Genomic DNA, 16,615 nt, shown 5'->3' on the forward strand with positions numbered 1-16,615 from the left:
TCAGTTCTATATTTTCCTTCCTTTTCTGAGAACAAAAGCAGTTTTCTACCACTATCTAGGAAAACCAGAGCTTGTAGTAAACAAAAGGTGACAGCCTATTTATGTTATTTGTTTTTGTACAATGAAAACCGTTGTATTTGCCCAGTCCTGGTGAGGTTGTTTTAACCTATCCAAGCAGTGTCAAGCTCCTTGTAAAGGCTGACATTTGAGGTTGAAATCATTGTTTACGTTTTGCCTCTCGGTCACTGTAAGGACAGTTGGCCCATTTAGATGCCAGGATGGAGAATACATGGAAGTGATAGAAGCTTGTGACAAAAAACTTTCTGCCATAATGCCTCACTAATCTTGTTAATTGTCCGTAGTTGTGTCATTTTGTTTACTGATGTGCTGATCTTTGTCATTGTTTAGTTATTGTTATTCAGGCACAACCATTTAGATTTCCCCCTCACATCCTCGCTTTAAATTTTGCAGTGAAGACATCTGGCTGATCTGTTTTCTTCCTATTTCACAGCTTGCTAGACCTGAAATTATAAGCTGGTGATTTCCCCCTTAAATTATGCAAAAGTCTATGGTGGATTTATTCAACAGTTTTCAGTTATTACCTTAATGTGTCATAATTCTCTGAATCGGACAACATAACTTGAATTTATTCACCACAGTGTTATTTCTGTGGTGAATCTTTCAGATAACTTAAAACAAACCCATTGGTTTGGAAACAAGCTGCACCCTCCCACAGATTTGATCAGAGCCTGTTATATAGAGAATAAATAGTCTTTTATTAACACGGAGAGTCAAAAACTTACACTCAAGAGATAAAGAGACCAATGTAGTTACAACAAAAATGTGTCTGGTAACTGGAAGTGGAAGTAAGTAAATGTACAATTTTCAGTCTCTTGGCTCCCTCAACAAAACACAGAAAAATCTTACAGACAGTTCAGTACATTTCAGCATATTCTCCAGCAACATAGTGAGCAATGGTTCTGTGAAGTTTTCTGTTTACTGATGAGCCTTTATCTGTGGTGTCAGAGGTTCAGAAATATCACTCTTCATCTTCACGGCTCACTTCCCAAGTCCAACATGAACAAATCCCTGCTCACCTTTTGTAAGTATATGAATACCGACATCTTTACAACAGTTAGACACGTTTTTCTTCTTTTCTTTACCAAATATGATGCAAATACTTGACCTGATTCCAAAGGTTAAATCAACAATTTGTACAAGTCAGGCCACTGGGTTAAAAGGTATCCTGTACAGTTCAACATTCACTATTTGACTGTGCTCATGTACATCATGTGTTACTGGTCAACACTCATACATGTCACACAACACTTTCTGATACAATTTACCAGATGTTTTAATATTACTATACACTGTCCCACGCTGCTCCTATTACATTACAGACTCTGTATTTCGAAATGAACAGGCAAGACAGAATGAGAAGTGAAATAAAAGAGGAATTCCTACACAGATGAATAAGAAAGTACACTTGCGTCAAAGCCACCAGTGCTCTGCTGATCGAAGTGAAAACAAAAACAATAAGAATCACAGTGAAACATCTCATTTTAGCAACTATAGCCTAACATCATTACGAGGATGGAGCTTCATTATAAACAGGTTGTGAGTTCCATATCAAGAGTTCAAAATGGTAACAGTGGATGTGTGAGCTCAGATTGAGGTGGGGCTTGAACAGACGTGGATTTGTACATCCAGGGCAACAACAGCTGACGGGGGGTTCTGCAGTGAGGTGGGCTGTAGTGTTGTATGTGTTATTGTACAGTAAATAAAGCAGTTTTTAATGAATAATGCAAATAAAACAATATTTACACTGTTTGCAGGGTAAAGATAATTAGTAGCTCATTACCTTGCCCTTACCAATATCTTAATGTAAAAAATATATACAGTGCACTCTTCTACTTCACTTATTGATTCCAAACATTTTGCTTTTAGTGTTTTCCGTGTCTTCGTTGTTCAGTTTTCTTTGAGATAGGAATAATTTGTCTCTGACATAGAAACAGAGTGGGGAAATGAATATTCATTCATCCATTACCTATAGATCACTTCATGCTCATTAGAGTCTATCCCAGCTGACTTAGGGTGAAGGCAGGAGACACCCTGGACAGGTCACCAGTCTACCACAGGGCTACACATAGAGACAAACAATCACACACACATTCACACTTACAGACAGTTTAGAAAGACCAATTAACCTCAGCATGTTTTTGGATTGTAGGAGGAAGCCGGAGTGCCAAGAGAAAATCCACACATGTACAGGGAGAACATGCAAACTCCACGCAGAAAGATCCCAGACCAGGACGCAAAGCAGGGATCTTCTAGTTGCAAGGTGACGGTGCTAACCACCGAGTCACTGTGCAGCCCAGAAAATGAATATGCATTTCCTTATTTGATGAGGAATGTGGTGATGCAATATAATGATGTAGATTATTGGTCATGATGAAAATTTTGTTTCCTGATTGGGTCAGTTATCTACAGCTTGATTCAGTATCTGTTTACTACATCCCCCCCATTGTTTTCTTTCCCTTCCACTTTCTCTCATAACCTCCTCTTTATCCCTAATTGTTTTACACCTTCTACCTGCCCCCTGCTGCAAACAGTTATGTGAAGTCCTTGGAAACAGCCTCTATGAAGTTGGGTGCTGACATGAGGATAGTGAAGGTGCAAATGATGGAAAAGAGAGAGAAGGCCACCAGACACAGCCGGTCCACCACTGCTGCTGCAAACTTCCACTCACTGCAGATTGCCTCAGCCTCATCCTGGTCCCGGAATCTCTGCGCTATGTACGAGACCTCCTCTAAGATGCGTTGGATCTCTGGTGGGGGTATGCTTATTCCCAACCCACCTCCAACTCCCATCCCCAGACTTCCAACACCGCTTCCAATCCCTCCAGGTGGCTCAACGTCTTCACTGGGGGAGCCATGGGCACGTCCCCCAAGTGCTACTCCGGAGTCGCTGGAAGATGGGCAGTGTGGGTTGTCTATGGGGTGGTAATTGCCAAAGTAGAGGTTCATGGAGCCATTGGAGGTTCCTGTGGGGCAGGAAGTCTGTGACAGAGGCACCGTGAGGCTCGGTATTGTGCCCATCTCTATGGAGCTGGTGCTGGAGTGATGCTGGGTGGTGTGACGGTACTTGTAACCAGGCCGCTTTCTCTCATCACCGGGTTGTTTCATGCGGAGAAACCAGGCACACCAGTTCAACAGAACCACCCGAACCTGAGAGGAGAAAGATATCATCAGCACACATGCACGATAACACGGTCACATAAACATTTGTGCGAAACATATTGATGATTATGTGATTAAATTAGCTTCAGTCACTCACCCACTTAGGCATCTTTCCCCCATGAGGGTCATGATGGTGAAATTGCAGGACGATAACTGTCACCACGACAGACATTCCCACAATCATCATGGTGCTGGCAAAGTACTGAGCTGTTGAGGACACAGAAAACATCAACATGCTTTTATTTTTTGCTCAGAGTTACATCTGTTGGCATTAATTTTATTACTTGTTGAATGTTTTTCCCCTTTTGGCCCACCTTTAAATACCCAGTGGTCATATTCAATTAGGACGCACTAACAGGTAAAAACAAAGACCGAATTAAGTCTGGAAAAGAATTAGTATGATTTCACAGTCAAGCATGAAAGGACAGCAAGTTTGCTCAATCTTCAATAAGTTAGAATGCCGAGGGGAAAAGATGCACACTTGAACTGAAGCTGGGTGAATAAAAGTGGCTAAAAAATTGTGACAAAACAGAGAAAACAGAGAATAGGGGTAAACAAACCAAAGAAAAAAGCAGAGAGAAAGAGGGAGAGATCAGGGCTGGTCCAGGAGGGATGTTTTCAGTGAACAGTAAGGCGGAGGTTTCGCTCTTTCCCAGCATGTACATGCTGTGAACTCAGAAGAGCTAAACATGATTACAGCAACTGCAGCGCCAGCAAAGTCAAACTTCACATGACCTCATGTGCTCAGGGGTTATTTGTTAGGATGATGAAAAGAAAGATGGAAGAGAAGAAGGAAGAAGCTTAAGAAAGAGAAGAAGGTTAAAGACACAGTGGAGCAGAGGAAAGTAAACATGGACATGGGAAGTGAGATTAGGAAGGCAGAAAGTCAGGACATTGATGTGAAAAGATGTATGGGGAAAAGGTGGAAGGGCGTTTGCTGCATCCTGTCATCTTTGGTTTTCTTTATGAGAGGAGAGTCAAAAGAAGTCTGCCCAAAGATATGACGCATAATAACTTAAAAGATAATTGTGAGACCGTCAGTCACCAACCACATTGTTATTCATGGCTGAAGTAACCAAATTAAAAATGTATTAGAAGTGAACAGAATTAAAATGAACTGAGCCAAATGGTCTTGAACCAGATAAGTAAATGAAGTAAAATTAAATGAACACACTTAGCTTATCTGGTGATAATGGACTGACGATAAAGGACGCGTGCCTGACTTTTGAAAATTTGCATGATATATTTACGGTCAAATTCAAACTGCTACAATAGCTCACATCCACATTCGATCAGAGCGATGCAGAGGGACATATGTCAAATTCATGAAAGATATTGAGAGTTCACAGGATGGTGTTCAGGTCTTTGGAATTTAGAAAAAATGATAACATTCCATTGAAAAAACATTTTTCAAGCTTTTCTCAGTTGTCACTTCATTGATGGAAGTTCAGCATGAATAAACTCTACTCATACTGAAACACTCACATAACAGCATATTGCATATGTCAGAGAACAAGCTTTACCTGGCACACTCTAACACATGCAAAACAATCAAAAGAAAAGACACACTTCTTTTTGTGATAACAGCTGAATGTGGAGTGCGAAAAGCCCAACAACATGTCTTGGTCTTCTTCAAGTTCCTCTCTGAGAACTTAAGCCCCAAGGTATTTTCTGCTATCTCTTGGCCGCTTCACTCTTTTATATGTGACATCAACTCACTTTTTCCTGCTTTCCTCCTCACTGGAATATCAGATATTTCACCACCCATTAAGAGTGCTGACAGAGTTGTTCATGGCCACCCAATCAGCTCCATCCCTCGTCCAGCAGCATTGAGAATTATGTATAGACACCCTCAAGCTGCTCAAACCAAAGCCCAGGAAGACCCAGAGATGCTTTGTATTTATTATTTTTCCGGGAGACATTATACACAGAGGTCAGGCAGAAGCTCATATTGAAAGCACTTCACATTTAATACATGTTCACCAGTCAGAGAAATACAGTCAATCAGCTCATCAGTAATGTATGTTCATAGATGCAACGTTTCTACTTTCACGCACGATTGAAAATGTCACATGTACTCACATAGACAAAGAAATTTAACCCACCAATGAGAGGAACGGAATCAGACGTGGCAGGCATAATCTCTGCTACCAGAAGCATGAAGACAGTTAGCGAAAGCAACACAGTGATGCCTGGAGACAGAGATTAAGAGAGACACAGGGAGAAAGTACTTGAGCATATACATGTAACGACGTGATCAGGGTCACTGGTGTATGAAATTATTCCTGTAATTACTTATGTATGTAATCAGTTATGTTCTCTTGACTACAACCATTTGTCAGCCGGTGACTGATCTGACATGTCCAAGGTAGATTAGAGCTCCAGAAAACCCTAAAACTCTGACTTTGTAATCGGTGACTGCTCATCGACAGATGGCTATTTATCAAGTCACTGAACTGATAGAATGGATTTACTGGCAAGCCTCTTATTTTGAAATTCAATTTTTCCACGGCGATTTGACATGCATGTATTCATGGCTTGATCTATGATTCATAGGGATGTTTTTGGAGACAAATACACCAATGCTAATATGTGAGTGCACTGTTTTTGTAAAAACTGTAACATCTTTAATCTTCGTTTTTGTGTTTTACTTGGATCAATTAAAAATATGTCCAAAATGGAGCAAAGCAAAGTCATTTATTTACTGGATTTTGGAGGCAGGTATCAGTAACTGTAAGTTAAGAAAAAAAGAACAATACATTAATCAACAGTGTTTTTAAGATAAATTGATACGACAAGTGATATTTTACACTGACAAAGTAACTCTTGTGGACAAACTATATACTGTTGACACTGTATCTAAATGACCTCAAATCAATGGTTGTTTTTTTTCTGTTAGGCCAATATTTACAGCAATGCTAATGTATCTGCAGTAAACTTTCCATGTCTATTCTGCATCTCTCTCACCCAGAGAGATCTTTTCTCCAGAGTCTGCAGGTAAAAGGAAAACCAACAGGGCCAAGCCAGAGATCAGCACACAGGGAATGAGCAGGTTTAGTCCATAATATAGAGTCCTGCGGCGCATAGTGACTGTAAACGTCACATCAGGGTAGGGCTCCTTGCAGCAGTCGTAGTACAGTTCATTACGCTTGGCTGGCACACCTGAGGGAGAAACAAACACATACAGATAAGTTGTTTGTGGACTGAAGAAGTAATTCAGTTTGAGGATTTAAGCACAAAACTAAAAAACAGTAACATCTGACAAATAATTAAAAACTCTGTGGATACAATATCTGTCTGTAGAAATGAATGAATAGATTGAAGAGAGAAAAGACAGCTCTGAATATTTACTGGACAATATTAGGAATGCCCCACTCCAGAGTTCGCTGACCTGAATATTATTTCCATGACCCCAAAAACTTTCCACTGGAGTGAATTTGAGCCAGACACAGACTTATCTCTATGTTTACTGAACTTTTTCTTAAATTATTCAGCAAGCCATAATGCAAAAAAAAAAAAAAAATAGGTGAATTATTTAGAATGTGACAGTGCAACTTTCTCACCTTCAACTCCAGGATGTGGCGTGCTGCACTCACATATGGCCTGGCTACACGCCTGCCAACGCCTGTCAAACAGCCCTATTGCAAGCCATCTGCTCCTGCCTGACACCCATTTCCAGCTAATCATCACCTCAGGGGCCCCAGCAATGGGATCGTCTTCCACTCTCTCCCAGCTGGAAACACACTACCTGTGACGTCTTCCAAAAATTCTACTTCTTTCCAGTTCAACCAGTCAGATCAACCCAAATGTTGTCCCATGGCGAAAAATATTTATATATTATTCACTGGAAGCTGCCTGTGAAGCAACATTTTTGTCATTTCATTTGCTTTGGTACGTGTTTTATAATCATGCAAATGTTGATTTAGAGAGACCAGTGGTGCATTACACAACTCTTTCGGGGCACATTGAAGACATCAGTCGAAAGGAACTGATTCAAAATTTTGTTGACAGTGCTTTAATAGAGAAACCTCTGAAGGTGATTGTGTAAACAGGGTTTCACTTAAAATACACAAATTTAAGTAGACGGCAATCTTAATCATGTGACATAATTTTTATACAATGCGCACTGATTTTGTTCTGGTCATTATATGTTATAGGCACTTAATTTAATGGTGACAAGTTTTATTATGCACTCTGCATGCCATTTTACGTTGTGAGGATTTATCATCACAGTTTTATCTCAAAACATCCATCCATCCATCCATTCGCTATACACCGCTTTATCCTCACTAGGGTTGCGGGGAGTGCTGGAGCCTATCTCAGCTGACTCGGGCGAAGGCAGGGGACACCCTGGACAGGTCGCCAGTCTGTCACAGGGCTACATATACAGACAAACAATCACACTCACATTCACACCTACGGACAATTTAGAGTAACCAATTAACCTCAGCATATTTTTGGACTGTGGGAGGAAGCCGGAGTACCTGGAGAAAACCCATGCATGCACAGGGAGAACATGCAAACTCCATGCAGAAAGATCCCAGGCCCACCCCAGGATTTGAACCGGGATCTTCTTGCTGCAAGGCGAAAGTGCTAACCACTCATCCACTGTGCAGCCCATCTCAAAACATTCCTTCTGTTAATACTAATTAAGCCTAGGTTTTCACTTGGGACTGTGAAAAATGAGGATGTATTTTATTGTTTTATACATGTATGTATGTGCACATAATGCCAGTTATCTATTAAATTCCTCGCTCTACTAGTCAGTTTGAAGAGACATATGAGCCATAAGCTGCGGTAGGTTTAAAAACATTAAGCATATTCGTTTAAAGCTTCCATCGTTCCTTTGCTATCCACAATTTGCATGTTGGTTCAGGTGGAAATATTAACATTTTCATGATAAATGGGTGTTATTTTTCCTTCAAAACAGTAATCAAACAGTAGCTGGCTTCAGCTAAAACACAGCTTTGAGGTTTAAAACAGAAAATCCCTTTTATGTGGTGTGGACCTGTTTAATCAGGTTTGATCTTATCAATTGTTCTTAAAAATCCTTTCGAGTATTGCACTTCAGAGTTGCTCAAATATGATTGGCTTTGTTTGTTACACTTAAACTGTATCTGCTCAGTATATTTGGAAAATACACTTCCTGGTGGCTGTTCCTGCAGTATTAAACACAGAAGCTCTCTTACCTACAAGATCCCACTCCCCATTGGATATGTAAGTGGATGTGTCCACATCAAGCATCTGCAGGTCGAGAAGCCAGCCGTTATGTGTCCACGAGCCAAACTTCAAGTCACACTTCTGCACATCGAAAGGGAACCAACGCACGTCGATGTAACAGGTGCTCTTCAAGATACCTGGGGGGATGTACTGGCAGTAGCCTGATGCATTCACCAGTACGTTGGTGTGGAATGTGGCATCAAACCGCTCGTCCGCACTGGGAAGAGAGTAACAGTGATATGTGAGTGAACTTTAAAAAACTTTTAACAATCGGCCAGATATTTGTCGTTTTGCTGATGCCCACGTGAGCAGTCCTTTTAAAGTGGTTATTTCAATTCATCATAATTTCTTTAAATTAGCTGCAGCTGCAGCAGGTCCACAAGCTGCTGCTCATCCTCTCATCAAAACTGTGACACACTTTGCACAATACAATCCGACAAGTATCGTTCTCCTGGCAACCGCCAAACCCAGACTCGTCCATCAGATTACCAGATGGAGAAGTGCAATTCGTCACTCCAGAGAACGCATCTCCACCGCTCTAGAGTCCAGTGGCGGCGTGCTTTACACCACTGCATGCGACGCTTTGCATTGCACTTGGTGATGTATGGCTTGGATACAGCTGCTCGGCCATGGAAACCCATTCCATGAAGCTCCTTGCGCACTGTTCTTGAGCTAATCTGAAGGCCACATGAAGTTTGAAGGTCTGTAGCGATTGACTCTCTTTCTCTCGATCTCTTGGCACTATGCGCCTCAGCATCTGCTGACCCCACTCTGTCAGTTTACATGGCCTACCACTTGGTGGCTGAGTTGTTGTCATTCCCACACACTTCCACTTTCTTATAATACAGCTGACAGTTGACTGTGGAATATTTAGGAGCGAGGAAATGTCATGACTGGATTTGTAGCACAGGTGGCATCCTATCAGTTCCACGCTGGAATTCACTGCTCCTGAGAGCGACCGATTCTTTCACAATTGTTTGCAAAAGCAGTCTGCATGCCTCGGTGCTTGATTTGATACACCTGTGGCCATGAAAGTATTGGAACACCTGATTCTGATTATTGTGGTGTGTGAGCGAATATTTTTGGCAACATAGTGTATAAAGTCATCTGTGGACCAACAATCATCCTACGTCAGTCCTTCGTACTACATACTAACAGTTAAAACCCAGGCAAAATCCAGCTTAAAGAAAGAGTAAATATTCAAGACTATCACAATGCAAAATAAATAGACAAGAACTAAATGTATCCACAGCCTGCTGGAATAATAAAAAGCAGATACAGACAGCCTTTGTATAAGTAAAGCTTGAAATACTGGAAGTTAAAGATGGATTTGGCTTCACTTTGCCAAACTGCCAGACAGCATTTGTTTTGCCTGAAAGCCCTGGAGTGTGAAATAAACCCTTAGGGACGTATAGTTACAGTAAACAAAATGCCTTGGCCATAACCTTAGATCCACTTTAGCTCTGGCACTCCAGTTGAACTCTAATTAAGTATTAAAGAGAATCCTCCTGTGGTGCTGAAAGTGTGAACTCCCTGATAAAATGCCAGAGGCTCCATCTGAACTTTTACCAATTTTACAACACATGACTAAAGCTACAATACAAATTTACTTCTCACTGCAGTGACCAGCTGGAAGAAAAAAATGTACATTCTTTTTTTTTATTACGAACAGCAGAAGAGAAAATGCTCAAGTCAGCTTTGACCAGCAAGTACTATGAAACTGTACAAAATGTAGAAATGCATTTGCAACTGTGATTTACTTTGAGCTATTACAGTCTCTTTAACAAAAAAGCTTTTTAAAAAAAATCATCTAATTAATCTGAGTTTTAAGCCCATATTTAGAATTGTGCAATCAATTTTTCTCCCTTCATCAGCCAGACAGCTAGCCTAGCCGCACTAGACAACTCACGGCAACGAATTTAATTCTCTGCCAGTGTGGGTCTAGTTACCCTCCATAAGGCTCGAGGCTGGATTCTCCTAAAACTGGCCGGACCAATCACCATGAAGTGTAGAGTCAGAAGGCGGGCGTAACGAAGTGACGACAGAGGCGTGACAATTCTGACAGAAACAACCGGCGCACAATAAAGAGTTATCTTTCGACTCGGCTTTGGCCACAGCCCTTAAAGATTTGAAGCTAAAATTCAACTTGAAAGATAAACAAAGGACGGCACTTAAGTGTTTCATTGAGAAGAAAGACATATTTGGACTTATGCCGACGGGATATGGCAAATCCTTAATATACCAGTTAGCTCTGCGGCTCCGCTGGTTGGGAAGCTAATGGGACTTAGCCACAATCCGCTGGTGCTCTAGGAACTACGTCAGCCTATTCGTTGCGTTGATTGGTTGTATACCTACCCAATTGCTGCAGAGGGATTTGATAGACAACCTTTTAGCCCGCCTCCCTCCCTGTCGAGCTTCCCTAGACCCTTGTGCCGTCAGAAACATGGGTCTAGCATGGCTAGGCTACCAGACAGCAGCATTTATTTCACTTCTCTGTTGTTAAGTGTTTGTTCTTTTTCGTGTTTCTCTGGATCTTGAGCTACACATCCCTGATCTGCAACCGCTGGCCTCACCGACCTCTAAATGTGCAGTTAAAACTCAGTGACACAGCCTGAAGAGCTGCACAACACTGACAAAAAGCAAAATGGCAGAGCAAAATGTCAGCCAACACAAAAATACTGTATGAAGAGAAACGTAAAACACGAGTATTGCTTAAAAAAAACATAAATTAAAACAAAATCATTAGTAAAGGAAAATGAGTGGTTTAGGGACAGAAAGAAATAATCACTATGTTTTGAAAGAAGTGCTGTAATTTGTCACTTATCAGAAATAATAAATACTGTAGAGTTTTCATTGATTACAAAAAAATATTCAAACACACACACACATTACAACTAATCAAGCCCTGCATTTATCATCGTTGACCTCACAAAAGCCCTTTAAAGAGCTGACAGCTTTACTTCACAGCCCGCCCTACGTTAGAGGTCAGATCCACTCATTGAGCTCTACGTACATGGACAATATAAAGGCAAACACAATGCAGCCATACATGCGGACGCACAATCCAACCCCCATGTGAGCGAGATAACATCAGCGTGTCCGAAACATCCCGGAGCCTCATTCATCCCTCACAAAAGGACGTGTTGTGCGTCTTAACAAAATCCGTAGATGGACACATTTTATTTGTGCCCGCCTCTTCTCAGATGAGTGATTTACCTTTTTTTTCTGGAGGGTCAAGTGCTGTAATTTATTTCTCCACTGTGTGTGTTGCTATCAGCTATGGCTCCAGGAGGAGGAGGAGGAATGTGTGGGCTGGCCAAGGTGGAGCCATGCAATGAATTATTCAAGCTTTGGCCTTACTTTATCTGAATGTGTGTACTTTTTTGGAATCAGCGGTTACACACATCACAGTGGAGCACATCCTGAAGTATGTGTGGGTGGGTGTGTTGTACATAATACACAATAGAATGTGTAATGGCAGTTTTCAATTTCCATTTAAGATGTTCGGTTCCCTCTTTAGCTTGTGTGTGGTTTTGTCACATTCATTACACTTTCACTATGGATCTACTGGAGAAAAATAACACCTTAAATTCTAATCCAGTCTTGACATTGCCCTTTATTTCCCAACATTCGTTTTAACAGTTAGGGTTAGGTGGGTTTATTTAAGATATCTCTCATATCTTTAAGCAAAAACTGTCTTATAAACAGAAAAGATCTCTGCAGAAACTCTATATAATACTGCTCATATCACAATGCTTCCAACATGATAACCATCACTTAAAGCAATTATACAGCACATTACAACAATGTACACGCACAGAATATAAGAAAAATGCATTGCTACACACAGTTATCTGAAAAAAGATCTGTTAGTTAAAAGGAAAAATGATACAAGATGTGACAAATGAGCAACATAAACTCTTTTTAAATCAGCCTCACCTTAGTTATTCTAATTTAACTTGTAGCATTCTGTTAGAAATGTAATTTAAAAAGCCATGCCATTGTAATCAGTAGATTTTTCTTAATTTATGCTTAGATGACATATTTTAAGCTTCTGTAACAAAAAAAACCAAAACAACAACTTTGGTCTAATGTTCTTTTTTGCACTACACATACCTTAATTATTAAAAATGCATGCAGCTGGACAAGTGATATCCCTGGGAGAACGGGAAGTGGACGTTTTTGTACAACACACTCTGGCACACACATGCATGGCGGAGAGAGAGTACTGTGGATGTGTCAGAGTGGGTCGGTGGGGGAACAGACACTGACCAGCAGTGACAATAGCAGCAGTGACAGGTTCCTCCACCATGGGACATGAGTCACCGCGCTTTCCTCTCACTCTCTCAGCACCTGCTGCCGTCCTCACACACATCCACTCCAGTGACAAAAAAAAGGGAAGTCGCAAAGTTTGGGGCCTACAGCAGAAACAGAAGCTTGCAGAGTGAAATAAATTATCACTAGATACACGTAAAAGACAATCATTTTTAAGAAACAATATGCAACGTCATAATACTATGTATGTTTAAAGTTAAGTTTTGATTATATTAATAATAACTTGATTAGTATAGAACCTTTCAAAAACAAAGTCACAATTAGAAGACTAATAAGAACAAAATCGACAAATACGTAAGATTGCAAACAGGCAAAAGCAACAAGACAAAATAGTTTTATCAAGAACACATTTTTATATAGCACATCTGAAACAACAGCCACTGTGCCAAAGTACCTTCCAGTAAAGAAAAAAAGACATACAAAAGTAACTTAACATAAAAAAAAAAATTACAATTAAGACTCTGTAGTGTTAATTACGGTGTTATTTTACCTGAGTAATTTACAAGTTTGAGATTAAACCCTTCAAAAACTATATAAAATACTACTTTACTCAGACTGAGGACCTACAGTGTCATAGATTACAGAACACTAATCATTTTGGAGACAGATCGGACTAATTCAGAGGTAACATTTTGTTTTGTTTTGTTTTTAATTGGCTGCCTGAGCAACAAGCTGTTCTATAAAATACTTCTTTTTCTAGTCTGCTGCCATGTTATTTCTTTCCAAACTGCTTCTTTTCTAAATTTATCAAATCAGAAATACCATAATAAATGAAAGACCATGGTTAACATCTTCCCTGAAGCTTACACCAATGCACACTTGAAAGCAGCATGAGGCTTAATTAAGGAGCGACCAATCCATCCATACACATTATGTCACATCCCCGGAATATTACATTCAACTTAAGAGCCTCAGGGGATCCTGACATTAGAAATTCTTTTTGACAGCATTAAGGCTCTACAGTTAACTAGCAGCATAAGGAAACAGCAGCCTAGATATAGTTCTAGCTTACAGTGAGGTATATTTATTCCTGGAGACCAGAAGCAGAGACAAGTGGCCTACTGTATGCACAGAGCTGAAGGGATTACTTAGAAATATCTTCACCTTCGAGTAACAAAATGGAAAACGAAAGCTTTGAATGTTGGGATAATGATATGTTGCATGACTGTTGTGAATGCTTCTTTGTCGTTTTTGAAAAAAAACAAAACAAAACTGCATGTATACTACTGCTGAGTTCCAAAACAGGGCAAAAAGAAGGGTGTTCATAAGACCTAAGAGACACTTGAAACCCTACAACTGCACTTCAGTACATTTTCCAACACACAGGCACAAATTGCACAGGTTCTTGCTACTATTGCTACCCCAGCTCACTGGTTCAGGTATTTGTGTAGAAAAAAAATCATGTTTGACTCACATTTTAAAAAAACAAAAACAACAACATGCATTTTGTAAACTTGCACATCCGTCCTATTTAAGTGATCACAGAAAAGTAATCAAATCTAACCATCTGTTCATATATTCAATTACTAAAAAAGATCCATTCATTCATTAATTCCCTCGTCATCTTTATGTACACTCACAATGGGCTGTCTGTTTTGTACGTCCACCTTCCTTGCTGACAGAATTAGGATTCAGTCTGTGGTTTACCTGAGTTGGACGTCCTTTATGTGCCTCATCGATCCAGTCAAGTGAGACCATTGACTTTTCCCTCTAATAAGAGCAGGTCAACAGCTTGCAAAGCTGCTTCAGAGGTATATACTCCACATACAAACACACACAAAACACGTCTTGCTTGCCTGATGTACACACATAACATACACAAAGAATCGTGCAAACACACTAGCACACACGAGACATTATGGCAGACAGACTGGAGCCAACACAAAGTTTACATCTCATCATTGCAGTGGGAGGTTTGGTCTCAAGAGAAGCCAAATGTGTTTTTGCTTTTGTGATAAAGTTTGACATCTTGTTCTTGTACTAATACTATCTTAATATTCTTCTTTCTTTTCTAAATTAGGAAAAGATTTCGTTCATCTGCTGTCCAGTGAAAACAAAACTTCGAGAAAAAAACCCGCCCATTTATCAGTCTGACTCATGCCATTATCCACACAGCAATTATTGAACTGGAAGATGCAATTTTCCAATCAAAGAACAAAACTGTTGCAAAGATGCTAAACAGCACAATAGCCTCTCCAGGCAGTGTGCACAAATACAGTCCAGATGGCAAATCCATGACTCACAGTATAGATTATGTTCGCGTGAGACACTGTGAGTCAATGTGAGCACAATGATCTGAAAGTATGAGAAGCAATATGAGAGAGATATGAGAGATTTCACACCAGGACGAGAAGAAGACTGCATCTTATTTTTACCTCACTTTTCCTTTTATTGAATATTGAGATGAGGTTTGACCAGAGCGCTCCCAAACATCATTAACTTGATATTAAAACAACATAAATTAATAAATGGATTTACGGTGAATTCTTGTCTGCATAGCATGCTAATAAGTCTTAATAGATCTGCTATTCAAGACTAGCGTTTTATTGGCTGTGCGCTGATGGCCCGCTGTGTAATGGGGTGTGTTGTGCCATTACTGCCTGTGATTGTATGATAGTGTGTGTGTTCACGTGGCTGCTGGTAAACAGTGTGTTGCCTGTATGAAATTATCTTTCTTTTTGCGTGTGTGCATGCGTGTGCACAGATGTTTACTGTGTGTTAGCATGATGAGGACTTGATGAGGTGTGTGGTGTAATTAGTTAGGTGTGTGTGCGTTTCCAGCAGCGATCCATATTATTGCTGAAAACACTAAATTTTCATCTCTCCTTGGGGAGGATGTAAACCTTCTGGCTTGGCTATAAACTGATTCTTCCCCTTCAGCTTCGCATTACTGTTTATCTCTGCCAACTTCATGATAGCAGAGGATAAAAAAACCCATGAAAAACTGAACATTGCAGGTTACTGGCTTGCCTTACCTGTACCTGGACTGTATGGCTACTTTAAATAGGTAAATATTATTATTTTTCTTTTCTGTTGTTTTAAAAAAAAAAACTATATAACTGACTATGTAACAGCCTTGGCAATTGAGGCATCCTGATATTTTGTGGTTACGTTTATAGCTACTGTTAAAGGGGATATATATATATATATATATATATATATATATATATATATATATATGTAAATATATACAAATATACATATTTGTATTAATGTCCATAGTCTTAATGGCGTTACTTGTTCAACAGTTTAATCTACTCATCTGGTCAAATGTTCACTTATCCAGTTAAATAAAACAAAATCTACAGGATGGAATGGCACAAAGCTCTCCTGTTTTTTTTTTTTTTTTAAATATTTCTGAATGTTTCTCATTCAGTGGACAGTATTAACTTCGGTGACCCTCCTATTTATCTCTTCAGCACAAAATAATTTGTCCAATCTGTTAGTTTATGACTAAATAAACAAAACAACAAAAGCTTTTTCTGATACACACTCTGAACTTGCAGATATCTGAAAGCGTGCGTGCATGTGTGTGTGTGTGTGTGTTTAGGAGTCTGGGTTGTTGCTTGTTTCTCTCTCACAAGAGAAAAAATACAGGTAGACTGGGAGAAAAGGGCGACAGTAACATGCTGACACTTTGACAGACAGAGACAGGTAGATGGGATGATTTATAAAGAGGAGTCGGTGAAGGTTCGGAACGATAAAAATGTGGCGGGGCAGAGTTGATTGAATAGAGTGAATTATAGTGAGACAGTGAGTTATGAAAGAGGGGTGGCGGGAGACACAAATAGAATGAGATGAAAAGAGAGATGGTAAGGCGT

At 39.9% G+C, this 16,615-nt stretch overlaps 1 protein-coding gene across 1 annotated transcript in view; it reads right to left on the reverse strand.

Annotated features, from left to right (window-relative positions):
- Positions 1-752: 752 nt before the first annotated feature.
- Positions 753-16,615, reverse strand: part of LOC110969972 (neuronal acetylcholine receptor subunit alpha-7-like) — a 40,896-nt gene continuing 25,033 nt past the window's right edge. The window contains exons 5-9 of the mRNA XM_051954641.1: positions 8,429-8,676; positions 6,207-6,401; positions 5,345-5,431; positions 3,337-3,446; positions 753-3,227 (exon numbers count right to left, since the gene is read on the reverse strand). Of these exons, the coding sequence (XP_051810601.1) occupies positions 2,613-3,227; positions 3,337-3,446; positions 5,345-5,431; positions 6,207-6,401; positions 8,429-8,676 (1,255 nt within the window). The 3' untranslated portion in view covers positions 753-2,612. The remainder of the gene's footprint in view (positions 3,228-3,336; positions 3,447-5,344; positions 5,432-6,206; positions 6,402-8,428; positions 8,677-16,615) is intronic.

This window comes from Acanthochromis polyacanthus, chromosome 10, assembly GCF_021347895.1.
Source record: "Acanthochromis polyacanthus isolate Apoly-LR-REF ecotype Palm Island chromosome 10, KAUST_Apoly_ChrSc, whole genome shotgun sequence".
Classification (NCBI taxonomy): Eukaryota; Metazoa; Chordata; class Actinopteri; family Pomacentridae; genus Acanthochromis; species Acanthochromis polyacanthus.